The sequence below is a fragment of the Schistocerca americana genome, unplaced genomic scaffold (genome assembly GCF_021461395.2).
Source record: "Schistocerca americana isolate TAMUIC-IGC-003095 unplaced genomic scaffold, iqSchAmer2.1 HiC_scaffold_187, whole genome shotgun sequence".
Lineage (NCBI taxonomy): Eukaryota > Metazoa > Arthropoda > Insecta > Orthoptera > Acrididae > Schistocerca > Schistocerca americana.
The window spans coordinates 221,354-248,595 of NW_025725892.1; the positions used below are offsets into that span (position 1 = coordinate 221,354).

A 27,242-nucleotide genomic window follows, 5' to 3' on the forward strand; every position below is an offset into this window, starting at 1 on the left:
ATCCTTGAGGTAATTCATAAAAAACTAACAAAAAATAAACTGAGACCAGTTACATCATTACACAATATCAGCTACCAATACCAGTAAATGAATGTCCCCAGATTTACATTGTTACACAAAACTGGGGGAAATGTCAAGATTCGCAACATTCTGTAACAACCACCGATTTCATGTTATGTCAAGGGGATTATTTTCTGAATTATTATTTATGTGAAACATTCAAGTCTCCAAATATAACATGTCCAAGTGTCTGGTGGTGATATCAGGCACAAAAACACTGAAGGACAACAAAAACTGTCAAAGGTACCTACAATGTCTGTCATCATTGAATCATTAACTGTCTTAAAGAACTGTTGATTAGTCCAGTGAAGAAATGGGATAATCTGTGGTTTTACTTTATTCACCACTTCGGAGTGATCACTATAAGGAGATCTGTGCATTACCTAATGACACAAAATGTGGTAACATAGTCACCACAATAAACTCTCACATACGATATAGTGCAGAACAGAATGAGCAACTGTTAACCTGGTTTGTAGGAATTCGTTTTTATTCTACGATGGAAATTTTACATTGTAAAGGGAAAACAACCCTACACTCATAACATTTTTGATCTAGATATTGCAAGATGATAGCAAAATTTAAAGGTGCAAGGTGTATTTGAGCCTTGTGTACTTGCACTGTAACAATTACAGTTCATCAGGTAACTTCAAGTATACAACTTACCAGCTGTCACTTTCCCTCTCTCTTTCAGCAAACTGCCTGATCCTCTAATTGCAGATGGGCGGAGATCTGCTGATCCTGTGGATTTGTAAAAAAATATTTAGAGCACTGTTGATACCAGACTATACAGGAAGGATTAGAACACAAACAAACATGTGTCTGAACCTAAATTGAAAATCTGAGACAAAAAAGAAAGTCATGTTGTTAAGATGTAATTTTAAATGATGAGCCTTATTTTACTTTCATTACTGTTGGAGGAACATAGAAGGACTTCAAAAAGTAAGTTATACATTATTATAATACACCAATTTTTATTGAATGCTGCACTACACTCCAAAGTGAAACAAAGAACCATGACATTATTTCTCAATACAGTCACCAAGTTTCTGTAAACAATGGTCGGAATTTTGTATCAATCATTCAATTCATTGACAATAGAAATCCACACCTTGGTCACAGAACCATTTGTGAACTGTTGTGTGAATGCCCTCCTCATTGGAAAACCCCCCCAGGTTTTCTTTTAGCTTGCCAACAAGATGGAAATTGCAAGGTGCAACATCTGGACATCTCAATTAGCATCACTCTCATCTGTGCAGCCTTTGTCAATTGTCGGCACAATTTCATTACAGCCAGAGAGACTGCTGTATTTGGTCCATATATCGCCCAACTTCCACAGTGAATCTGTGTGCAATTTAGATATTTCACCCGCAAGAATTTTACTGTCATAGGTATTTAAACTTTGGATTATGTTTCCAGTTTTCACGCTATTTCATTCCCACACAGTGATGTACCTGTTATCCACACAACAGCAGAGCTGTGCCTGCAGGAAACCTGTAATATGTACTCTCTTCTGACAATGCACCCCCCCCCCCCTACCCCACAATGGTCTTAGCATAGGATGACACGTGTAACTGACTTTTTGAAATCCCTATGTACTTAGAATTATCTTCATAGGCTTCCTTGTTATAGTTATCTTTCTGTAATGCATGTTCCACAAATACAAATCAAAGGAGACTCAGTAAATGAACTACAGTTTAACTATGTCCAATTGGTGGTAGTATGCCATACTCTACCTTTGTCATATCAGCTCCAAATTAATCATGAAAACCATAGTTTAAACATATTTCATCCACGAAACAGTATCTAAAATTTCTGCCTTTATTGAATCATTCAGTATCTCAAACAGCTGCTGAATAGCCTTATCTTCACTTACAAGTGCATTACTTGACGACACAAAATGTGGTAAGGTAGTTACCACAATGAAGTCTCACATAAAATGTGGTACAGAACTGAATGAGCAACTGTTTTCCTGGTTTGCAGGAATCTGTTTGTATTCTATGAAGGCAATTTTACATTGTATAGGTAAAGCAACCCTACAACCATTAGATTTTAGATTAGATATTGCAAGATGATAGCAAAATTTAAAGGTACAAAATGTATTGAGCCTTGTCTACTTGTACTGTAACTATTACAGTTCACCAGGTAACTTTAAGTATACAACTTACCAGGTGTCACTTTCCCTCTCTCATTCAGCAAATTGTCTGATCCTCTAATTGCAGATGGGTGGAGATCTGCTAATCCTGTGGATTTGCAGAAAATAGTTAGTGTACTGTTGATACTAGACTTATAGTAAGGATTACAACACACACAAATGTGTGTCTGAACTTAAAATTAAAAATCTGAGGCAAAAAAGAAAGGAATGTTGTTAAATACATAACTTTAGATCATTCAGTGGATATGATGAACCCTATTTTATTTTCATTACTGCTGGAGGAACGTACAAGGACTTCTAAAAGTAAGTTATGTATCATTAAAGTAGACCAATTTTTATTTAATGCTGCACTACACTCCAAAATGACACACAGATCCATGGCATTATTTTTCAACACGGGTACCAAGTTTCTGTAAACAATGGTTGGAATTTTGTATCAATCATTCACTTCATTGACGATAGAAATCCGCACCTTGGTCACACTTGGCTATCTGTCAGACTTTTAATGCTATTTGGTAAATTTGAATTGGGATGGGTTATTAATAACAAATTTCATAAGTGAATGTATGTATTGTGAAGGCACTGTGAATATCCCAAGTTCCTTAAATAGATCCCTGCAAGGTGATCTTGGGTGGGCTCCAGCTATTATTCTGCTTACATGCATTTGCGCAATGGTTATTTTTTCTTTTAATGATGAACTACCCCAAAATATGATGCCATATGAAAGCAGTGAATGAAAATAGGCATAGTAGGCTAATTTACTGATACATTTATCACCAAAATTATGTGTTTCAGCACATCATCAATGTGATTCTTCCAATTCAATTTCACATCACCCAGAAATTTTGAATATTTTGTCTTGGCAACAGACTTCTGTTCAAAGTCTATAGTTATCAAGGTGTTATGCCATTTACTGTACACAACGGTATATACTGCATTTTCTCAAATTTTAGTGAGAGTCCATTTGCAAAGAACAACCACTTAATGATTTTCTGAAAGACATTATTTACAATTTCTTCAGCTAATTTTTGTTTGTTGGGTTTGATTACTATATTTGTATTATCAGCAAATAGCAGTAGCTTTGCATCCTCGTGAACATAAGAGTGACAAGTCATTAACATGTATTAAGAACAGTAAGGCACCCAAGTGTGAACACTGTGGGACACCATTCTTGATACCTCCCCAGTTAGAGGACTCTGCTGATTTCTGCAGCCTATCTGTACTGTTAATTTCAACCTTCTGCATTCTCCCAGTTAAATATGAATTAAACCATTTGCGCACTGTCCTCTCATAGCACAATACTTAAGCTTATCTAGAATAATTTCATGATTCACACAGCAAAATCCTTTGGGAGGTCACTAAAAATCCCAATGAGTGATGTTCTTTTATTCAGAGCATTTAATATTTGATCAGCGAAAGCACATATAACATTTTCTGTTGAAAAGCCAGTCTGAAAACCAAACTGATATTCTGTAAGTACTTCATTTTTACAAATATAAGAACCTACTTTTGAATACATCACTTTTTCAAGAATGTTGGATAAAGCTGTCAGAAGTGAGATTGGGCAGTAATTGTTAGCATCAGACCTATCCCCTTTTCTACGCAATGGTTTAACAATAGCATATTCCAGTCTACCTGGAAAAATGCCCTGCTTCAGTGAGCTACTACACGAGTGGCTGAGAATCCTATGTACCGGTTGGGAACAATCTTTTAGTACTGTCTTGGAAATGATATCAATTCCATACAAGCTTTACCTTTTGAGTGAATTTATTATTTTCCTAATTTCAGTAGGAAAGGTGGGTTGAATTTCAGTTTTATCAAATTGATAGGTATCGCCTCTTTCATACACAACCTTGACATTTCTAATGATCAGCTTGGTCCTATTTTCTCTAAAACACCTCAAAATGATTATTAAAAATATTTTCTAGTTCTGCCTTAACTTTTCATTGAGTTTAACAACGAAAATAATCAATTTGTGACAGTATAATGTAAGTGGCTAAATAAAAAATCTACTCATCAAGCAGTGGCAGGAGAACACGCACTTTAAAAAAAAAAAGGTTTTACTTCCACAAGCTTTTGGAGCCAGTGGCTCCTTCTTCCAACAGAAAGGGAAAGGATCTCGATAGGTTAATGAAAGGGGTAGAGTTCGGAAAAGTCACCCAGAACCCCAGGTCAGGGAAGTCTTACCAGTTAGTATGAGAAGGAGAAACCGATAGTTGGAGACTGCACCAGACAAGATTTGAAAACCTGAGAGCTTAAAGGTGGGACACAGCATAATATGCAAGACAGACACTACTGCTAAAACATTGTGCACAAGTTAATAAGAGTGAAAAGCTAAGTTCATTGTATGCAACAAAGGTGGGAGGGGCATGGCGAAAAATAGACAGGTCAGAAAATGAAAGACATAGAAAAGTAAAACGGAGTGAAGAATGGGGTAGTTATTGTGAAGAAATACTGAGACAGAAGAAATTAATGTAAATGAAGGTAAGGTAGGTGGCGAGAACCAAGGACATGTAGTTCCCACCTGCAGAGTTGTGAGAAACTGGTGTCTGGGGAAAGAATCCAGATGGTGTGTGTAGTGAAACAGGCACTGAGGTAAAGACTGCCATGTTGTAGAGCATGCTGTGCAAGAGGATGTTGTGTGTTGCCAGTATACACCCTCTGCATATGTCCATTCCCCCTTACTGATAACATGGTGCTAGTCACACCGATATAAGAGGCCGACCAGTGTTCACATTAACACTGGTATATGATGCGTGTCATTTCACAGGTGGCTCTCCTTTTAATAGTACATGTTTTACCAGTTACAGGGCTGGTAAAGGTGGTGGTAGTGGGGTGCATAGGCAAAGTCTCGCAGCGGGGAAGGTCACAGGGTTAGGAGTACTAATACCTGTGCTCGTAGACACGTTTTTACGAAGTTGCCTACAATAATTTGTTTAGGATTCACTACACTGCAGGGCCTTCTCACGATCATCTTTTGCTGATTTATTTGCAAATTTGACAGCTATTTTCTTTTCTGCCCTCCACTTACCTTGTTTATAGGTAATTCTTTCACATTTGTGTGTTTGATTTGTGCCAAACTACTCTGATCAACTTTTACTTCTATCTCCTAGATTACTTTATTTGTCAAGCAAAGTAGTTTACATTTTCTCCCATGACTTCCTCTTTTGATTGCACAGTTTTTAAAATGTTCTCTCTTTTGACAACTTTTCTTATCGACTTTTTCTTTCTTCATACCATATAGCCCATTTTGCTGGTGAGAAATTCGAGTTCGTACAAATTTATCTGATTTTTCTGGATTTTTTCCTTGCTATTCTTCCATTTTCCTATCCTTTTCCACACTCTGCTTCACTTTTTTGCCACTCCCACCATTTATGAAACTCCAAACTGTCCTCTCTTGCCATATGTATGCCATCATGTATTACATCCATTCGTTGAGAAAACATGCTTTTGCACTATCAAAACTATGGTCCCACATTCTGTATCTTGAAACCAGCTCATCCATTGGAGTTACTGCCTAGGGCCTGACACAGAGTCCCTGTTTCTGGATGTAATCTTACTCTACATCAGGCTTTTTTACAGTTTCAAATATAGCAACCTCTTGCACTTACTGTGACCTGTACGCCTAATATGCCAATTTCCCCTCCACCCTATTTCTCTCCTCCTACAAAATCCTGCAGTTGTCTGCCCCTCATGTTGCCTTGGATGGTATCTCCTAAGTCAACTTCAAACTGCAACAACATGCTGGACTTCGCCTCAAAAAGCTATCCCACCTTCTAAACTACCTCAACAGTGGTGTTTCCCTTCCTGTCCCTCTGCAGCTCCCTTAAACAACCACACCATCAACCATCACTCCTCTAGTACAAAAAGAACTTGACCAACCTCCTCAACATCCCACAGCCTTCACTACTGCCCACCAGACCAATAACAACTCATGAGCACAAGAACCAGTCACAACAATACAGTGTTCCCAACCTCTAGTCTAACACACTCTCCCCTCCTGAATTATCTATATTATCACAGGGTCTCTCACTTTCAGCCCTAAACCCGCATTTTGGTGAAGGTCCTTCTTTCCTTCACACGTAATGTGAACTGGAAATAAATCTCTGCAACCCAATCCCAAAACTTTCCAACAGTGAACCTGACATAGAACCCTGCCTTGAACAGTTGCTTGTCACCACTGATGCCACATCCCTCTTTACCAACAGCCTCCACATAAATGGTCTGTCTGCAGCTTAACGTTTCCTCAGTCAGCGCCAATCTGATTCCAAACCTATGACATCCTTCCTGCTCACTTTAACCAACTTTATACTTACCAACAACTACTTCACCTCTGATGTGCAGACATACAAACAGATCAGGGGGTACAGCCGTGGTAAACAGGTGGCTCCTTCTTATGCTAACCTTCTCGTGGGTTGCTTGAAGTAGGCTTTACTGGGATCCGAAAGCCTTCAGTCCCTGGTTTGGTTTAGATACATTGATGGCCTCTTTGCCTTATGGACTTATGGTGAGGCTGACCTGTTTAAATTTCTGGAATCTCTAAATACCTTCTCCCAATTAAATTTCACATGGTCCTATTTCAAATCCCATGCCACTTTCCTTGATGTCGATTTCATCCTCACCGAAGGTCACCTACACACTTCTGTCCACATTAAACCTACTAACAAACAACAGTACTTACATTCTGACAGTTGGCACCCTTTCCATGTCAAATGTTGCCGCCCATACAGCCTAGGCATTCAAGGCAAACATATTCGTTCAGACGCAGACTCTTTACAGCAATATATCACCATTCTCACCTCCGTCTTAACTGGACACAATTGCCCCACCAGCATAGTTTGAAAACAGATTTCCTTGGCCATCACATCCAATACAGATACTGCTGATTCCTCCAAAACCGACTTCGGAGCACACCAATTGTCACACAGTATTATCCTGGTCTTGAATGTATTAACTAGCTACTTCAACAAGACTATGACTTCCTACAATCACTCCCTGAAATGAGATCCATTCTGTCCGAGATTTTGGCCACCACACCTAGAACAGCTTTCCATTGCCCTCCCCGTCTCCACAATATCCTTGACAGACCCTATGCTCCTTCTGTACCCATCTCCCTACCTGTGGCTCCTACCCTTGTGACTGTCCCTGCTGCAGCACTTGCCGTATTCACCATCCCACCACCACTCCACAGGTGGGAACAAGCACTACAACACATCTTTGGTTCCCGCCATCCATCTTTCATTTATGTTAATTTTTTCCATCTCAGTATTTCTTCACAGTAACTACTCCTTTCTTCACTCCATTTTAGATTTCAACACCTTTCATTTTCTGACCTGTCTATTTTTCACCGTTCCCCTCCCAACTCTGTTACATACAATGCACTTACCTTTTCATTCTTAACTCGTGCACGATTTTTTAGCAGTAATCTCCGTCTTGCATATTATCCTGTCTTCCACCTTTAGGATCCCAGATTTTCAATTCTTGTCCGGTGCAGTCCCCAACAATCAGTCTTTCCTTCTCATCCCATCCAATAAAGTCTCCTCTTATCTGGGGTGCTGTGGGCGGCTTTTCCAACTCTACCCACTTTCCTAAACCTCTCCAGATCCTTTTCCTTCACCCATATTCCTTCCCCTTCAACTCTTCTGCTGACAGAAGGAGCCACTGGCTCTGAAAGCTCATGTAAGTAAAACCTTTTTTATTATATATATAAAAACAAAGATGATGTGACTTACCATACAAAAGCGCTGGCAGGTCGATAGAAACACAAACAAACACATACATACACACAAAATTCTAGCTTTCGCAACCAATGGTTGCTTCGTCAGGAAAGAGGGAAGGAGAGAGAAAGACGAAAGGATGTGGGTTTTAAGGGAGAGGGTAAGGAGTCATTCTAATCCCGGTAGTGGAAAGACTTACCTTAGGGGGAAAAAAGGACAGGAATACACTCGCACACACACACATATCCATCCGCACATACACAGACACAAGCAGACATTTGTAAAGGCAAAGAGTTTGGGCAGAGATGTCAGTCGAGGCGGAAGTGAAGAGGCAAAGATGTTGTTGAAAGACAGGTGAGGTATGAGCAGCGGCAACTTGAAATTAGCGGAGGTTGAGGCCTGGCGGATAACGAGAAGAGAGGATATACTGAAGGGCAAGTTCCCATCTCCGGAGTTCTAACAGGTTGGTGTTAGTGGGAAGCATCCAGATAACCCGGACGGTGTAACACTGTGCCAAGATGTGCTGGCCGTGCACCAAGGCATGTTTAGCCACAGAGTGATCCTCATTACCAACAAACACTGTCTGCCTGTGTCCATTCATGCGAATGGACAGTTTGTTGCTGGTCATTCCCACATAGAAAGCTTCACAGTGTAGGCAGGTCAGTTGGTAAATCACGTGGGTGCTTTCACACGTGGCTCTGCCTTTGATCGTGTACACCTTCCGGGTTACAAGACTGGAGTAGGTGGTGGTGGGAGGGTGCATTGGACAGGTTTTACACCGGGGGCGGTTACAAGGGTACGAGCCAGAGAGTAAGGAAGGTGGTTTGGGGATTTCATAGGGATGAACTAAGAGGTTACGAAGGTTAGGTGGACGGCGGAAAGACACTCTTGGTGGAGTGGGGAGGATTTCATGAAGGATGGATCTCATGCCAGGGCAGGATTTGAGGAAGTCGTATCCCTGCTGGAGAGCCACATTCAGAGTCTGATCCAGTCCCGGAAAGTATCCTGTCACAAGTGGGGCACTTTTGTGGTTCTTCTGTGGGAGGTTCTGGGTTTGAGGGGATGAAGAAGTGGCTCTGGTTATTTGCTTCTGTACCAGGTCGGGAGGGTAGTTGCGGGATGTGAAAGCTGTTTTCAGGTTGTTGGTGTAATGGTTCAGGGATTCCGGACTGGAGCAGATTCGTTTGCCATGAAGACCTAGGCTGTAGGGAAGGGACCGTTTGATGTGGAATGGGTGGCAGCTGTCATAATGGAGGTACTGTTGCTTGTTGGTGGGTTTGATGTGGACGGACGTGCGAAGCTGGCCATTGGACAGATGGAGGTCAACGTCAAGGAAAGTGGCATGGGATTTGGTGTAGGACCAGGTGAATCTGATAGAACCAAAGGAGTTGAGGTTGGAGAGGAAATTCTGGAGTTCTTCTTCACTGTGAGTCCAGATCATGAAGATGTCATCAATAAATCTGTACCAAACTTTGGGTTGGCAGGCCTGGGTAACCAAGAAGTCTTCCTCTAAGCGACCCATGAATTGGTTGGCGTACGAGGGGGCCATCCTGGTAACCCCCCATTGTAGCTGGTTACCAAGCCCCCACAGAACGTATCTCTGCCTACGTAGATCAACACCTTCAACCCATTACATGCAGTCTCCCATCCTTTACCAAAGACACCAACCACTTTCTCGAACGCCTGGAATCCTTACCCAATCTATTACTCCCGGAAACCATCCTTGTAACCATTGATGCCACTTCCTTATAAACAAATATTCCGCACATCCAGGGCCTCGCTGCGATGGAGCACTTCCTTTTACGCCGATCACCTGCCACCCTACCTAAAACCTCTTTCCTCATTACCTTAGCCAGCTTCATCCTGACCCACAACTTCTTCACTTTTGAAGGCCAGACATACCAACAATTAAAGGGAACAGCCATGGGTACCAGGCATTGTTTTTGTATTGTCTGCCAGGTCATGTCTAGAGATGAGGAAAGTGTAATATGTGTTGCTGCATTATTAATACTTGAAGGTTCATGCAAACACAATACACGACATCATTGTCATTCTTCTTCTTCTTCGCGGATGGATCACTTAGGACCACGCGTAATCAACATTTGTTGGCCTTCCTTTCCGCCCAGTATTCCTTCATAAACAACGAATGGGTTAGCTTTCGTTGCGTAGACCATGTATGTCTGTTAGTTTTTCTCTCTTCTTCCTCAAAACCCCACGTGTTTGTGATTTTTCTGATTTCATTTCTATCATGTAGATTTGGAGACCCTAATTCTCTCAGGTCTTTTTCCGTCTGTTTGTACCAGTTCGGTCTTTTAGTTTTGTTCTTTAAAAATGTATGGATTTTGTGCGTTAACCTGTTTGAGTCCATTCTTTCTAAGTGCCCCATGAATTGGATTCTTCTCATGCGCATTGTGTCTGTTAGTTTGGAGATATTTTTATATATTTCTGCATTGGGTTTTGGATAATGTACCCCATCTTTAGTTCTTGGTCCTAGGATTTTCCTCATTATCTTACGTTCTTTCACTTCTAATTCCTCTTTTAGTGTTCTGTGTTGAAGGTTTAGTGTCTCAGATGCGTAGAGAGCTTCGGGTCTAATTACTGTTGTATAGTGTCGTATTTTGCAGTTCCACGAGAGACTCTTTTTGTTGTAAATGTTTTTTGCTAACTGAAACGCCGTCTCCATTTTCTGGACTCTTGATCTGACAGATTTCTTTTCATTACAATTTTCTGCAATCCATTCACCTAAATATTTAAATTCTTTTACTCGAGAGATGTAGTTATTACCAATTTTGAGATCAGAAGGTGCATCTTTGACGTCAGTCATAAATTTTGTTTTTTCAAATGAAATTTGTAATCCTATTTTAGCTGCCTGTTCTTGTAATAATTCTAGCGGTTTCTGTGCATCGGTAATGTCTTGTGCGATCGGTGCCATGTCATCAGCAAATGCTAAACAGTCTAATTCTATGCCCTTATGTCTTGGTCCCAGTCTGTGTGCTGGTGCACCTGCTTTTTTCCATTCTCTAACAACTTTTTCAAGAGTACAATTGAAGAGCACTGGGGACAGTACATCACCTTGTTGTACTCCTATGTCTATTTCAAATTCTGTGCTCAATTCTCCCATAAATTTTACTTTGGATTTGGTCTCCGTGAGTGTTTCTTTTATGATGTTTGTTGTCTTTTGATCTAGTCCAAATTCTGCTAATACTTCAAAAAGGGATTCTCGGTCTATACTGTCATATGCTTTTTTAAAGTCGACAAACGTGATGACATAACTTTTGTTTGAAGTACTATGTAAATATTTCATTGAGTTTTTCAAGTTAAGGATTTGTTCTACGCAAGATCGACCTTTTCTGAACCCACCTTGGTATTCGCCTAGTTTTGAATCCAGCTGAGGTTCTGCGCGGTTTAGTAGGGTTTTAGACAGAATTTTGTATGTTATTGACAATAAAGAGATTCCACGATAGTTGTTGGGGTCTGTTTTACTTCCTTTTTTGTACAGAGGATGTATGATTGCAGTCTTCCAATCTGTGGGGATCTTTTCAGTTTTCCAGATTTCATGTATAATTTCTTTGAGTTTTGCAATAAGATTTTCTCCTGCATTTTTCCATAATTCTGCGATGATTTGGTCTCCTGATGCTTTGTTATTTTTCAGTGACTGAATTATCTCTTTAATCTCTTGTAAACTTGGTGGCTTTGAGTCTGGGTTTCGTTGTGTATGATGGAACTCAAATTTTTCTGCAGGCTTTTCACAATTCAGTAATTTAGAAAAGTATTTTGCAAGAATTTCACAGTTTTCGGTGTTGGTATGAGCAATTTCCCCATGGTCATTTTTGAACTGGAGTGATGGAGGAGAGTACTTTGTTAATTTTTGTTTGAATACTCTGTAGAAATTACGGGAATTGTTTTTCTTGAAATCATTTTCTATGTCTTGCAATCTTTTGTCTTCGTGTTGTTTACGGACTGTACGTATTGCTTTTGTGACTGTTTTCCTGGTATCTTTGAGATCTTCCAGGGTCTTTTGATTTTTGTTGCACAATCAATTTTGCCACACCTGTTGTCTGAGATTTATCAGTTGGTCACACTCATCTGTCCACCATGGGTGTTTACGTGTTCTTGTTTGCGGTGCTACAGTTTCAGCTGCATTTAAAAGTCCTGCTTGCAGTTGTTGCCAATTTTGTGGTTTTAAATTTTGCATTTCTTTTGTAAATTGTTCATTGCCATTTATTTTTTGTACATCATATTTACGGTGTGGAGATTTCTTAGTGAATTTTCATTGCCATTCATTATTTTTTTATTTATTTATTGTGACTTGTGACCTGAAGGCCGTAAGCATCTATCAGTGTTCCGTACTTTAACAGAATAAGGTTGCATTTATCAAAGAATTTCGTAATTGGTTTTAAAACTACATTATTATCTTATGGATGGTTTGTATAGTAGTTGGTAATATAGTTGGCAATATATGTAGTTTGTATAAAAGTTGGTAACATTAGTTGTAAGATATTTATTTGTTTGGTTGCATACAATCATCATCTTTGGTGAGCGAAAACACACCATAGAACAACTGGTGGGAAAAGCTTGCGTCATATGGGAACTGAGTATGTAAGAGAGCTCTATAATGAAATTTTCTCTCTGCAGCGGAGTGTGTACTGATATGAAACTTCCTGGTTTTCTGGAAAATATGGCACCACTGTTATTTAGAAAAAGATAGAAATGTTAGGAAAGCAATTACAACCAGACATCTTGTTAGTCTTAGTTTTTTGTCAACGGGATATGAATTTCACAGCCATGAGTATATATTTCACATCTGGAAGCACGCTAGGAGAATCCACCTTATTTTGTCTTCTATGCAGTCTTTCTCAGTATTCTACCAAATGTAGCAGCAGTTTTCTGCAGAGCATCTAGTTTTATTGCTGTTCTTTTACTACTTTCTTCATATATTCCACAAGCAGCTGTCAGCCTGGTACAACAATGACAGCTTGACACTCTACTGCCATGTCCACTGCAGTCCTATCTGGTAAGGATCCGACACTGTGCAGTAGTATTCTATAAGAGGACGGATAAGTATAGTGTAGGCAGTCTCCTTAGTAGATCTGTTACATTTTCTAACCGTCCTGCCAATAAAACACAGTCTTTGGTTAGCCTTCCCCACAACATTTCCTGTGTGTTCCTTCCAGTTTAAGTTGTTCATGATTGTAATACTTAGGTATTTAGTTGAACTTATAGCTTTTAGATTAGACTGATTTATCATGTAACCGAAGTTTAACAAATTCCTTTTAGCACTCATGTGGATGACACACTTTTCATTATTTAGGGTCAACTGCCAATTTTCGCACCATTCAGATATCTTTTCTAAATCGTTTTGCAATTTGTGTTTGATCTTCTAATGACTTTACTAGTCGATAAACAATAGCGTGATCTACAAACAACCTAAGACGGCTACTCATATTGTCTCCCAAATCGTTTATATAGATAGCGAACAGCAAAGGGCCTATAACACTACCTCAGGGAATGCCAGAAATCACTTCTGTTTTACTCGATGACTTTCCATCAATTACTACGAACTGTGACCTCTCTGACAGGAAATCATAAATCCAGTCACATAACTGAGATGATATTCCATAAGCACGCAATTTCACTACAAGCCACTTGTGTGGTACAGTGTTAAAAGCCTTCCGGAAATCCAGAAATACGGAATCGATCTGAAATCCCTTGTCAATAGCACGCAACACTTCACGTAAGTAAAGAGCTACTTCTGTTTCACAGGAACGATGTTTTCTAAACCCATGTTGACTGTGTGTCAATAGACAGTTTTCTACGAGGTAATTCATAATGTTTGAACACAATATATGCTCCAAAATCATGCTGCATATCAATGTTAACGATGTGGGTCTGTAATGTAGTGGACTACTACTACTACATTTCTTGAATATTGGTGTGACCTGTGCAAATTTCCGGTCTTTGGGAACCGATCTTTCGTCGAGTGAACGGTTGTATATGATTATTAAATATGGAGCTAATGCATCATCATACTTCGAAAGGAACCTAATTGCTATACAGTCTGGACCAGAAGACTTGCTTTTATTAAGCGATTTAAGTTGTTCACTACACCGAAGATATTTACTTCTACGTTACTGACGTTGGCAGCTGGTCTCTATTTGAATTCTGGAATATTTACTTCGTCTTCTTTTGTGAAGGCATTTCGGGAGGCTGTGTTTAGTAACTCTGCTTTGGCAGCACTGTCTTCGATAGTATCTCCATTGCCATCACGTAGAGAAGGCACTGATTGTTTCTTGCCGCTAACATACTTCACATACTAACAGAATCTCTATGGATTTTCTGCCAGGTTTTGAGACAAATTTTCGTAGTGGAAACTGTTATAAGCATCTCGCATTGAAGTCCACACTAAATTTCGAGCTTCTGTAACAGATCACAAATCTTGGGGATTTTTGCATCTGTTTAAATTTGGCATGTTTGTTTCATTGTTTCTGCAACAGTCTTCTAACTCGTCTTGTGTACCAAGGAGGATCAGCTCCGTTGTTTGTTAATTTATTTGGTTTAAATGAAACAACAAGTTTACTGTTACCAGTTCGCAGTACCAGTTCGTATAAACCTTTCAATTGCTGCCGATACTATTTCTTTGAATTCAAGCCACTTCTGGTCTACGCTTACATTATTAATTTGGAATGAGTGGAGATTGTCTCTCACGAAGCCGTCAAATTAATTTTTATCTACTTTTTTGAACAGGTATGTGTTTTGCTTATTTTTGGAGGATTTGGGGATTACAATATTCAATCTCACTACGACAACCCTGTGTTCACTAATCCCTGTATCAGTTTTGATGCTCGTTATTAACTCAGGATTATTTGTTGCTAAGAGGTCACGTGTGTTTTCCCAACCGTTTACTATTCGTGTGGGCTCATGAACTAACTGCTCAAAATAATTTTCAGAGAATGCATTTAGCACAATTTTGGATGATATTTTACGCACACCTCTGGAATTAAACGTGTATTTTTGCCAACATAACGAGGGTAAATTAAAGTCACCACCAACTACGAGGGCTATCCACAAAGTACATTACGTTTTGGAATTAAAAATAAATAAAGTATTGGAAATTTTTTTATTATATACAGATGAAAGCCACACTTAAATACTACTTTTCTACATAGTTCCCATTTAAATTAAGACACTTATCGTAGCGATGGATGAGCTTGGAAATTCCTTCATCGTAAAATTCGGCCGCCTGCGCCTTCAACCACATGGTTACCTCTTTTGGGACAGAAAAGGTGTGATTTTTGTGGATTTCCTGGAAAGAGGCACTACAATAAACTCTCAACGGTGTTGCCAAACTCTGCACAACCTCAGAAGAGCAATACAAAACAAGCGCAGGGGAAAGTTGGGCTCAAAAATCTTGCTGATTCACGACAACGCCCGGGCCCACACGGCAAATGCCACTTGTGACGTTCTCGAATCTTTTAAGTGGGAGTTGTTTCCTCATCCGCCTCACAGTCCCAACGTGGCACCGAGCGACTTCCACTTATTCCCAGCAATGAAGAAGTGGTTGGCTATGCAGCGTTTTGATGATGACGCATAGCTTCAAGAAGAGGTAACCACACGTATTATCGTATGAGTCAGGTAAGTGTTTGAAACCAAACTCAAGTTTTCTTTGAACCTTTCAGAAACTGTATCATCTGAATTGTGAGGTCGGTAAAAGGATCCTATTATTATTTTAGTCCAGTTGCCAACAGTGACCTCTGCCCATAAAAACTCACAGGGAGTATCTACTTCAATTTCGTGACACGTTAAACTACTTCTAACAGCAACAAACACGCCTCCACCAACTGTGTTTAGCCTATCCTTTCGGAACATCATTAGGTTCTTCACAAAAATTTCGGCTAAGCTTATATCCGGCTTTAGCCAGCTTTCAATGCCTATAACGATTTGAGCATCAGTGCTTTCTATAAGCGCTTGGAGCTCTGGTACTTTCCCAACACAGCTATGACAATTTACAACTGTTATACCAATGGTTCCCGTATTTACGTTGTTCCTGTGTTCGGCTTGCACCCTTTGTGACTGAAGCCCTTCTAGTGTTTTCCCGAGACCCTCTAACCTAAAAAACTGCCCATTCCATGCCACACAGCCCCCTGCTACCCGTGTAGCCGCCTGCTGCGTATAGTGGACACCTGACCTAGGTGGACACCTGACCTAGGTGGTCTTCTATCACAAGATAGGGTAAGAACAAATGTTTTAGGTAGAATGAGCGTCGTGATATGCAAGTAGAATGTAGTCAGTTACTATTTAGCCATCGTCTAAGTCAGTTTCAAACAGTTGCAGTGGTATGACAGTGAAAGCCAGACTGCCGCAATTCCAGAAGCATTAATATTAAATTGGCACAAATGGAAGAAAAATGAGGTAAGCAGACCATACTGAAGCTGGTAAAAAATAGCCAAATTTAGTATAATGGAAATGCTATGAGTTGGGAACCACTGAACAATCATTTTGAGCCAGGGCGTGGTTAGATTTAGACAATTTAAAAATGCTGCAATTTGCAGTGTGGAAGTTGTACATTAGTTTTCAGCTGTGATAAGGCAAGATCATTCTTCTTTTAGTTTTGTTGCTTCTCATACTATAAAAAGAGTATAAATGTGTTTGTTATAGTCTCATCATATTATTTGTAGTTATTTAGACACACATTTTTCAGATAATCATCCTCTTTCTGCATCCTTAACAACTGAAAGCATTCTGTATAAGGAAAACTTTTTAGTGAAATACATTTGCAATAAAATGACAAAAGTATTAACATCACTGAAACACTTTAACTTACACAACTTTGACGTGGAAATGAAAGTGAAAATTAGCTTTGCTAGTTTGTGATCAAACCACAAGGGCCACAAATTTCAGTAGTACTCACTCGAATGCTAATCTGTAGCTACTTTATGAAGGATTTGTCTGCAGATTCTGAACTGATTCAGTTGTCATGCTATCTATACATAAAAGTTTAACCAAGCTTTATAATGAGGAAAGATGTCTGGTGCTAATATAAATGTGGAGACCCACTGCTTATTTCACCATCTTGGTCCGTACTAAAATTAAAAAAAAAAGCCGATGAAAGAAAACATCAACAACAAATTGAAAAATAGTTCACTTTTAATTGCAACTATATGCAGATAACCAGTGGGAAATTTTGAACTGTTTATGAGGAATCCGGATTCCTTACTAAGCAATTTGTCAGACAGCAGCAAGCAGCTAATACTTTGTGGTGACTTCAATGTCGATTTTCAAAAGGATTCTCACAGCAAAACTGATCTGGAAACATTATTTGGATCCTACAATTTGATCTCAGTAATTAACTTTCCAACATGAGGAGAGGGAATAAGAATAGAATAAATACTATAGTGCCTCAGAGTATAGATACTAATCAGTGGAAATGGTTGGAGTAATTAATGACTTCAGGACAAATGTTTTTTTGAATAGCTTATAAGAGATAACCTGGGATGAAATTTATAATGATCCAAATGCTAACAGTCAAAGGAACAATGATGTACACAGTTACAATACCAGAAGGAAAAATGACATTAATTACTCCACTTTAAGATTGTCTTTAGCACAAAAAGGTAGAATCTGAAAACAAACTGAAAAAGTTTCTCCTTGACAACTCCTTTTATTCTGTAGGGGAATTTCCATTATTGTAATGTACAAAAGGTGGAGGATAGGAATTATTACTAACTCAGATATGTATATTTAACAAAAATAATAATAATTAAAAACCTTTTAGATGTTCAGCAAAGTTTTTTATGGATACACTCCCACATCTGCTGCATTTGTTGTCCGTAGAATGTCTACACAATATTCAATTTCACTCCGAGTCTTTGCTAGCATCCGTGGCCATGATGCCATGATATTGGGCCTTTGTATATGTACACACCATCAGAGAGCAGGCAAATGATTAGAGTTCCAATTCTCTGTGACAGATAGAATGGCCAATTGTGTGCATTAGTGTTTTTACCAGGCCTGAAAGGGTATATAAGGAGTGTGAACAGAATCAAATGTTGAGTAATCACTGTCAAGGACACAAAGCTGGTAAATACTTTTGTAAGACAGAGTCATCAGAACCTGATAGACTATGAAAGGCGCCTCACTGTGGGTCTCCATTTGGCCAGCTCGTTGTATTGTGCAATGTCCAGATCCATTGGGCATTTGGATGTGGCATTGCACTGATGATGGACTGCATGGTAACATGAGGGCAGCAAACCTGGTTGGCTGGTTGTTTGGTGTAGGGAACCAAGAAGTGAGGTCATTGATCCCATGATCCAATGTGGCAGAAACCAAGGAAGGAACAACATAAACTGCAAAGTTCAGTCAAGGAGACGGGAAAGCTGGCAAACAAAGAGGTAAAACAAATATGGCAACAGCACCACCTAAAACCCTTCCCAATCCCCGCATCATACCATGACCACAACACAACAGGAACAACACCAAGGGAAGATGGCACACGAAAAGGGAAACAAAATGGCACTAAAGACCAGACAAAATGTAGTGAAAGAGGAAAAGGCAGTGGGGTACCTGGCCAGTGTGGAGGCTAAGCCAAGGCCTCCATAACCAACGTCAACGCTAACTGAGGGACTTCAGTTCAAGGGGGAAACTCAAGGACATATACCTAGTACGACAATCCATTTTTGCAAAGAAATCCAATGACAGACCTAACTACATGAGGGTCATCCACTAGCACCCAGGGAGAGCATATTTAGTGCGAAGGGCCAAACGGCGGGTGGAGTCCAGTGAAATATGGACCATTGTGATGGGTGCCTCACAGCTACAAAGGGGAGCACAGCTCATTGTGGAGAAAAAAAGCATGGGTCACCCTAGTATGGTCAATACGAAGACAGCAGAGGGTGGTTGATTCCTGCTAGGAGAGGCAGAGGGAAGAATGCCATATGGTGGCAGTCTCCCTGATTGCATGAAGTTTATTAGACAGAGGGGTAGGTCCCAAAGAGTTGGCCCATGATTTAACAAAAGGGATCTGACATAAAGCCACAAATCCATCCCCAAAAGTATCACAGAGAACAGGCATTATGTGGCCGCAGCCCCAGCCACACAATTTGGTAGCTCATTACCTGGAATACCAAACCCCCCCCCCCCCCCCCCCCCAAAAAAAAAAAAAAAAAACACCAGAGGAAATCAACCAAAGCAGCAGCATCACTAGGATCAGCAAGGAGGTCATGAATGGCAGAGACCAAGGGGTGGAAGGAAAAACACCGAGTGATAGACTGAAAGCCACTCATTGAGTCTGTACATAATAAAACTTGGGTGACAGAGAACTGTTTAATAAAGCAGAGGGCCCAATAGTTCATCACTAATTCCGAAGTAAACAGCACACATGTGGCAGGCAAGGGAGCTCTGTGCCAACAAAAGACATGAAGGCATATCCCACGTGACCAGCAGATTTAGAGCGATAAGTGTAAAAAACAGTGGCATCCTAAAACTTCCTTAAGAGCGTATGGAACAAACAACTGAACACTAATTGGAGCAACGGAGGCTTTTGGACCCTGGAAGAGACCCAATCGAATCCTGGATTAACCAAGCGGTGGTGATTGGGAGAGGAAGTTGGGAAGAGAACAAGGAGGGGAGATGGAAATTGCTGCAAAGAGAAGCGAGGTGGAACAAAAGCATTGAACTCACATGAGGGTGGGTGGGTGATGCCCTGAAGCTGCAAAAAGAAGAAGAAGAAGAAGAAGAAGAAGAGAGAGAGGGGGTCGGGGCAGGATAAGAGTGGATAGTGACTGCATTGCAAACCAGGAACTGGGAGTGCCGAACTGAAGGAGGAGGGAAGGCTATTGACAGGGCTAGTGCGAAAGGCCCTGTTGGCTAAAACCCGAAAACAGCCAACTTTCAGAAGGAGGGTAGGGAGCAACCAAGTAAGCTTATTGTCAAAAAGACCACCAAAGAAACGCATCTGGGGTGCCACAGTCAGTTGTTGGGCATAGAGGTAGACCTCCAGATCAAGATGGACCACAATAAGGCAACAGAGATGCACCACCCTCGACTTGAGGGGATAGAATTGAAAACTGTGTGTGTTCACATGGAAGTGTCCCAGATGACACCATGAAGCTGTCGTTGTGCAGAGGCCACTGAGTGGGAGCTAGACCAAATACAGAAATCATCTGCATATAGAGCACAGGTGATCAACAGTCCAGCAAAGGCCATAATTCCATTAACAGCAATGAGAAAAATAAGGACATTTAATACAGAGCTTTATGGAACACCATTCTCCTAGTTCTGAGAACAGAACCAACCCAAACTCTGAACAACTGAAGGGAGAGAAATGGTGAATAAAAATTGAGAGGGGGTCCCAGAGATTCCAGTCACAGAGAATACATGGGATAGGATAGTGCCAAGCTGTGTCGTAGGCCTTATGAAGGGCAAAGAGGACTGTGAGAAGATGGCAGTACTGAGAGAAGGCCAACTGAACTGAGGTTTTCAATCAAAGCTGATGATCGATTGGAGACCATCCCTCCTGAAAGTTGCGCTGGTGAGGAGATAAAAGGTTCTGAGATTTGAGAATCCAACTGTGTCGATTAGCCACAATATCTTCAAGTAACTCCCAGAGGACATTAGTCAGACTGACGGGCCACAACTGTCAAGGGAGGACGGGTTCTTGCTGGGTTTCAGGACAGGAACCACAATACCGTCTCCCCATTCAGAACGGAAAATGCCTCAGAGTCAAATACAGTTACACACCTGGATGGAATCAGGTATAAGTACAAGGGCAGTATTGTGGGAAGAAGAGACGGATAGAAAAAGTTCCCACCCAGTAAAAGGTTCATTATAGAATTCCACCTGACAAGGAGTAAAACATAAATGGGGAGCTTCAGCCTGTCGGCTCCGGGTGAGGAAGGCGACTGGATAGGAGGCCAATGTCGATGCCCTTGCAAAATGGAGCATGAGGTGTTCCATGAGAACTGATGGATCTGTGCAAAGGCTACCTGGAAAGGCAAAGCTCAGAATAAAAGACTGCCGCTGACAACCTTGGAGGGTGCTGAGTCTAGGCCACTCTTGTGAGGAACCGACAGAAGAATCTAGGGAGGAAACAAAGTGTTCCCAACACACTCGCTTGATCCATTTTATTAAGTAACATGCTTTGACATGAAGGCATTTAAAGGTAATAAGACTGGCAGAGGACAAGTGTTGCTTAAGGCGTTGCAAGGCACGATGGTGAGAATCAATGGGAAGTGGTCACTATCACAGAGGTCATCATGTGGTGACCACTATAAGGATGGAAGAAGGGGAAGGTAAGTGAGAGAAAAATCAATGGCAGAGAAAGTGCTGTATGTGGCACTAAAATGAGTACAAGAACCATCATTAAGAAGCCGCAGGTCGTGGTCCGCAAGAAATTGGTCCCTAAGGAGCCCCCGACTAGATGAAAAAGCACTGCCCCACAAAGAATGATGGGCATTAAAAGCCCAAGGAGGGTGAAAGGAGGGGACAGTTGCTGAAGAATGACAGTTAGGGCAGTCGGGATAGGTGGCCTGTCAGGAGGGATATGGAGATTGCGAACAGTGACCGCAGAGTACAAGTGAACCCAGACGGCAACTGCTTCCAATGTGGTATGAAGGGGGATTCATGTACTAGCAACGCCTGTGCGGACCAAAGTGCAAAAGCCACCAAAAGCCTCAAAGAGCCAACCTGGTTCCAACAGAAAGCACACAACCCACAAAGAAGCAGTGAGTGAGCATCAGTAAAATGAGATTCCTGGAGAATGACCCACACTGCTGAGTAAAAGGAAATAAAGGAGTGCAACTCCAGGACATGACAATAGTGTCTATTACAGTTCCACTGAATAAGAAGGCAACAATGATCCAAATGGGAGGTGAAAGGGCAGGATCCAATCAAGTTGCCTGGTCACCATCCATTACCAACAAGGACAGGGTGACATCCATAAATAAGCAACCAGACTCAGGTTGCGAGGGGGGAGGTGGCAGCTTTGGGGTCACTTCTTCTCCTCCCCCTCCCCCCCCTCCTCCACCACCTCCTCCTCCTCCTACTCCTCTTTCATAGGTCGAGGAGGGCAGGCCACAATGGGAGAGCAGGCTTCTGCAAGATGCAGAACTGAAAGTGAGCAGGAAACCTCGGGGCGCATGGACTGTGGGTCCTACAGCTGAGCTGTGGCAGCAGGCCTCTGGCCCGGGAGACACCATGGGGAAGGACCCTGGGAGGAAGCCCCATCACCAGTGGGTGCCAAAGAAGAGGGACATTTCTCCAGCCAGGGAGGGGAAGCGGCACCCAGAGGGGAAGGCATGGGAACTGCAGGGGAGATGGGGGGAGAACTGGGTTAGGGAGTAGGGGGGAAAGGATGTAAAAGAGGCAAAATTAGATGTCAGCGACACAGGGTGAAGTGAGTCATGTATCTGTTGGCCTCATCATAGGATAAACTATCAAGGGACTTATACTCCTGTATCTTCTTTTCCTTCTTATAAAAAGAGCAGTCTGGTGAGCACAGAGAGTGACGGTTCTGACAATTAACACACACGGGTGGCAGAATACAGGGGCTCCCCTCATGAAGTGGATATCCACATTCACCACATAGAGGGTCTGCTGTAAAGCTGGAAGACATGCACCTGAAACGCACGCACCGAAAACACCTCATGGGTGGCAGGATGTACGGCTTCTTGTTCACCAATAACACATAGCCTTGACCTTCTCTGGGAGGTTATCTCCCTACGATACCAGAATAAAGGTGCTGGTATGGGTACAATTGTCCTTACAACCTATCTAAACACGCCAAACAAAATGAACATCCCATTGCTCGAGACTGGCCTGGAGTTTCTCATCAGTTTGAAACACAAGGGCCTTATTAAAAATGATTCCCTGAAGTAAAGTGGCAGTTGACCCTAAGTAACGAAAAGTGTGAGGTCATCCACATGAATGCTACAAGGAACTCAAACTTTGGTTACATGATAAATCAGTCTAATCTAAACACCGTAAATTCAACTAAATACCTAGGTATTACGAACAACATAAATTGGAAGGAACATACAGAAAATGTTGTGGGGAAGGCTAACCAAAGACTGCGTTTTATTGGCAGCAGGACACTTAGAAAATGTAACAGACCTACTAAGGAGACTGCCTACACTACACTTGTCCGTCCTCTTTTAGAATACTGCCGCGCAGTGTGGGATCCTAACCAGATAGGACTGAAGGAGTACATCGAAAAAGTTCAAAGAAAGGCAGCACGTTTTGAATTATCGCGAAATATGGGAGAGTGTGTCACAGAAATTATACAGGATTTGGGCTGGACACCATTAAAAGAAAGGCGTTTTTCATTGTGACGGTTATCTTCTCACGAAATTCCAATCACCAGTTTTCTCTTCCAAATATTTTGTTGACACTGACCTATATAGGGAGGAACGATCACCACGATAAAATAGGTGTTCATTCTTTCCGTGCACTATACGAGATTGGAATAATAGAGAATTGTGAAGGTGGTTCGATGAACCCTCTGCCAGACACTTAAATGTGATTTGCAGAGTATCCATGTAGATGTGGATGTAAATATATATTCAATGACTGAGGACCAGTAATGGACACCAGCATATCACCAGGATGGTCTCACGCCTTCAGGTCTGCTGATTGAATGGCAGTAGTAATTATGATCAACAGCAAACCCGACCGCACATCACTGAGAAATTCCTCTTCACCGAACTTGTCTTCAATATCTTCCACAAAAAAATACTGGCTTGATGGCAGTGAACGTGTCCCCATCAGTCCTAGTGCAGCCAGGGTATCGGACAAGTGTTTCACTTCAAGCCGGCAAGCCTGTCCCTCTTCCTAGAGTGTAGTCAGGGAAGGGAAGGCTGCAGGGTCATAAGAAACAGCATTAAATGTGCCACTACCAACAAAAGAGATGGCCATAGAAGAATGGCTAGTTTTTTGGAGTTTAATATGTTTCATACGCAAAGCATCCATCCTGATACCAACCACTCCAATCAGGGTCCCTCCTCAAAAGGCGCCATCCAGCCACAGCAAGGGCCGTCTGGCATGTTACGATGCTCCAGAATGACAAGCAACCACTCCTAGGCATGCATGAGGAGGCAACAGGTATCAGACGTATGATCCCTGTGTTGTCAAGGGGCTCAGCCAGATGGGTACATAACAGCCCCAAGACACGGACTGGTTACATGTGCTGGTAGCCTAGCGATACTGGAGATGCTGGTACGGTGGTGAAGGAAGATGGGAAGGAGGGGGTGCGGGGAAGATCCATGCCACAGGAGCCCGGAACAGAAGAAGGGGTCACAATAGTTTAGTGCACAATGTGTGCCATGCCACGCACAAACTCCCGGAAGAACAGTTATCTTCAGGGTGTCCATACCCATTGACAATGTTTTGGTTGACTACGTCTGACCATCCCAAGGGAGGATCACTGTATTGTGCACCAAGCACATCATAAACCATACCACATCTGTACCTGCCATCCAAGAACTAGTAGTGTACTCCCTGCAACATTCTGTGTCATCCCAGACCATCAGTCAGAGACTAGTAGCCACCGAATTGTGGAATTACTATCTCATGTGTAGACTGCTGGTGATACCACAATACAATTGGATGTGCTTGGAGCGATACTGTGACTACAGATGAATGGTGTTGCATTGTGTTCAGTAATGAATCGCAGATCTGCACTATTCCTGGATGACCACTGTAAGCAATAATGTCGGCAACCTGGGAACCTAGATATAGGTCTCATTCTTCCAATGTTTTGGAGAGGCACTGTTGTGTTACTCCTGGTGTTACTGTGTGGCAAGCCATTGGGAATGACTTCAGGTCATGTCTGGTAGTGACTAAGGGAATTCTGATGGCAGAACAGTATGACATGAACATCCAGCATTCTCATGTGTTACCTTTCATATGACAGTATTATGGTGTGACTTTTCTCGAAGATAGTGCTCATCCATCCATGCCACATATGTCTATGAATTGTCTTCACAATGTTCATGGTACTTCCGTGGCTAGCTAGATTCTCAAGTCTGTCCCTGATAGAAAGTGTGGGATCAACACAGATGTCAACTCCACCCCAGAGCCAGTATCCAGGATAACACAAACCAATTACAGCAGTTGTGGGCCAGCATGTCTCACAAGTGGATACAACAGTCTTGATGACGTCTTCCCCAAATGAATCAGTGCATGCATCCAGGCCAGACAGGGTGCAATGTCATACTGATAAGCTGGTTCATACTGCCAAGTTCTTTGTAAATTTGACTCAGTCTTGTAATCACTGAAATGACATCACATACCCTGTCCTCCCTTAAAGTTTCAATTTGTTTCCTCCTCCCTCCTGCATGCTTCACTGTCTTTTGTCAGGTGGTTTATAATGTAGAAATAAACAGTGTGTGGAAAATATGATTAAATAAAACACTAAACCAAAAGGAATTTAATTAAAATTCTGATTGAATTACTTTCAACTTATATTACTGTATCTGTTATTGGCTGCCTCTGAACCACCCGAGTTTGCCAACTAACTACAACTATATCTGCATTTAGACCTACTGTTACTACACTGTTTTATATTGTCCTCACTGGTATGTGAATACCTTGGCAATCCTCAAGTCTATGTATACCCATTTGGGTGAACACTGCAACTTCTTTAATCTTTCTCTTAACCATTTTTTAGCCATGGATATCATTCTCAATCATGCAGAAAGATAACATTTCTTCTTAGTCTTCTACTTTGCCCTTCAGATCCATTGACATCATTTTGATATTGAGAGTGTCCACTTGATTTTAAAGTTGAGGAACAACTTTTTACATGTGAGACCTTAACTTTCCCCGGCGAATTGAATGTTCAAATGACTTACGGGTTTGCTGCCGGGTTACGTAGTCGACCATCACCGATATTTCGACAGGAGCAGACCCTGCCACTCTCAACAATAGCAGGGTGTGCTCCTGTCGAAATATCGGCGGTGGTCAACGACGTCACCCGGCAGCAATCCCGTAAGTTATTTGAACAATCTTTTAGATATTCAAAATGCAGCAAATTAACTCTAGCCTAAAAATTTTGATCATTTACAGCTGTTTGCGAATTACAGTCTAATTGTCTGTATTCCCTCTCAACCTTGAAACAAGGGCAATTTAAAATGACACGGTTAGCAGAACCTTCCACTCCACATTCACAACTCCATGTAGATGTTTAGGGTATGGACCATGATCTGTTAAGAGGTGCACCATACCTCAAGTAGCATCAATGTTGTGCATACTGAGCCTGTTCTTAATGCCTGACAACACACTGCATACAGTTAGTTGCATGTTCCATTGATCAATTGCATGGTACGGAAGCTGTTATGAAGTGGAATGTGTCAAGTGCACAAGAAATGCACATATGAAAAGAGATTTTTGGCATTGTGTGGATAGAGAGGTCGACACAAGCAAGAACACCGAGAGAGGGAAAGGTAGGGCAGAAGGGAAGGAAAGAGGACAGAAAGGGAGGGGCACAGGAAAGGAAATGCAGCCTGGGATAGAAGAAGGGGTTACAATAGTTTAGAGCACAATGTGTGCCACGCCACGCATAGGGCTTATTTCAATAGTGGTCTAAGTCCATTTTTGTTCATTCTGAGATACAGAGTCCTAAAGTTAAATGAGCGCTGAAAAATCTGCAGTTGAGATACCTGAAATATTGAAGTATATGTACTTTAATATTTCTGGTATCTCAACTGCAGATTTTTCAGTGCTCATTTAACTTTAGGACTCTGTATCTCAGAATGAGCAAAAATTGACTTGTACCACTATTGAAATAAGCCCTTCATATATATACCCCATGACCTTAAATTGCACAACATGCACATACTATATTAATAGATTTATTTATTACTATTCAAGAATTCATCTATGGTATGGAAGGAGTTGTCAAGGAGATATAATTTCAGTTATTTTTGAAGCTATTGCTGCTGTCTGTCAACATTTTATTTCATCTGGTAATTTGTCAAAAATTTTTATAGCAGCGTATTTTACCCCTTTCTGTGCCAAAGACAGGTAGAGTACAGGATAGTGTAAGTCTTTCTTTTTTCTAGTACTATAATCATGACTGTCACTGTTGTTTTTAAACTGGTCCATGTTGTCGAGAACAAAGTTCATTAGTGAGTAATGTACTGTGAGGCTGTTGTTAGAATTCGCAACCTTTCAAAAACACGCCTACAGGATGTGCGACTATGAACTCCACACATTATTCTAACCACTTTCTTTTGAGCAGTGAAAACTTTTTGTCTAAGGGTTGAGTTACCCCAAAATATTATTCCGTATGACATCAGAAAGTGAAAGTATGTTAGCTT

The 27,242-nt window shown here is 41.3% G+C and overlaps 1 protein-coding gene across 1 annotated transcript in view; it reads right to left on the minus strand.

The window, feature by feature from the left end:
• The window catches only part of LOC124573711, a 121,480-nt gene that overhangs the window by 83,453 nt on the left and 10,785 nt on the right, over positions 1 to 27,242 (minus strand). Inside the window, exons 4-5 of the mRNA XM_047131140.1 lie at positions 2,229 to 2,303; positions 727 to 801 (exon numbers count right to left, since the gene is read on the minus strand). Of these exons, the coding sequence (XP_046987096.1) occupies positions 727 to 801; positions 2,229 to 2,303 (150 nt within the window). The remainder of the gene's footprint in view (positions 1 to 726; positions 802 to 2,228; positions 2,304 to 27,242) is intronic.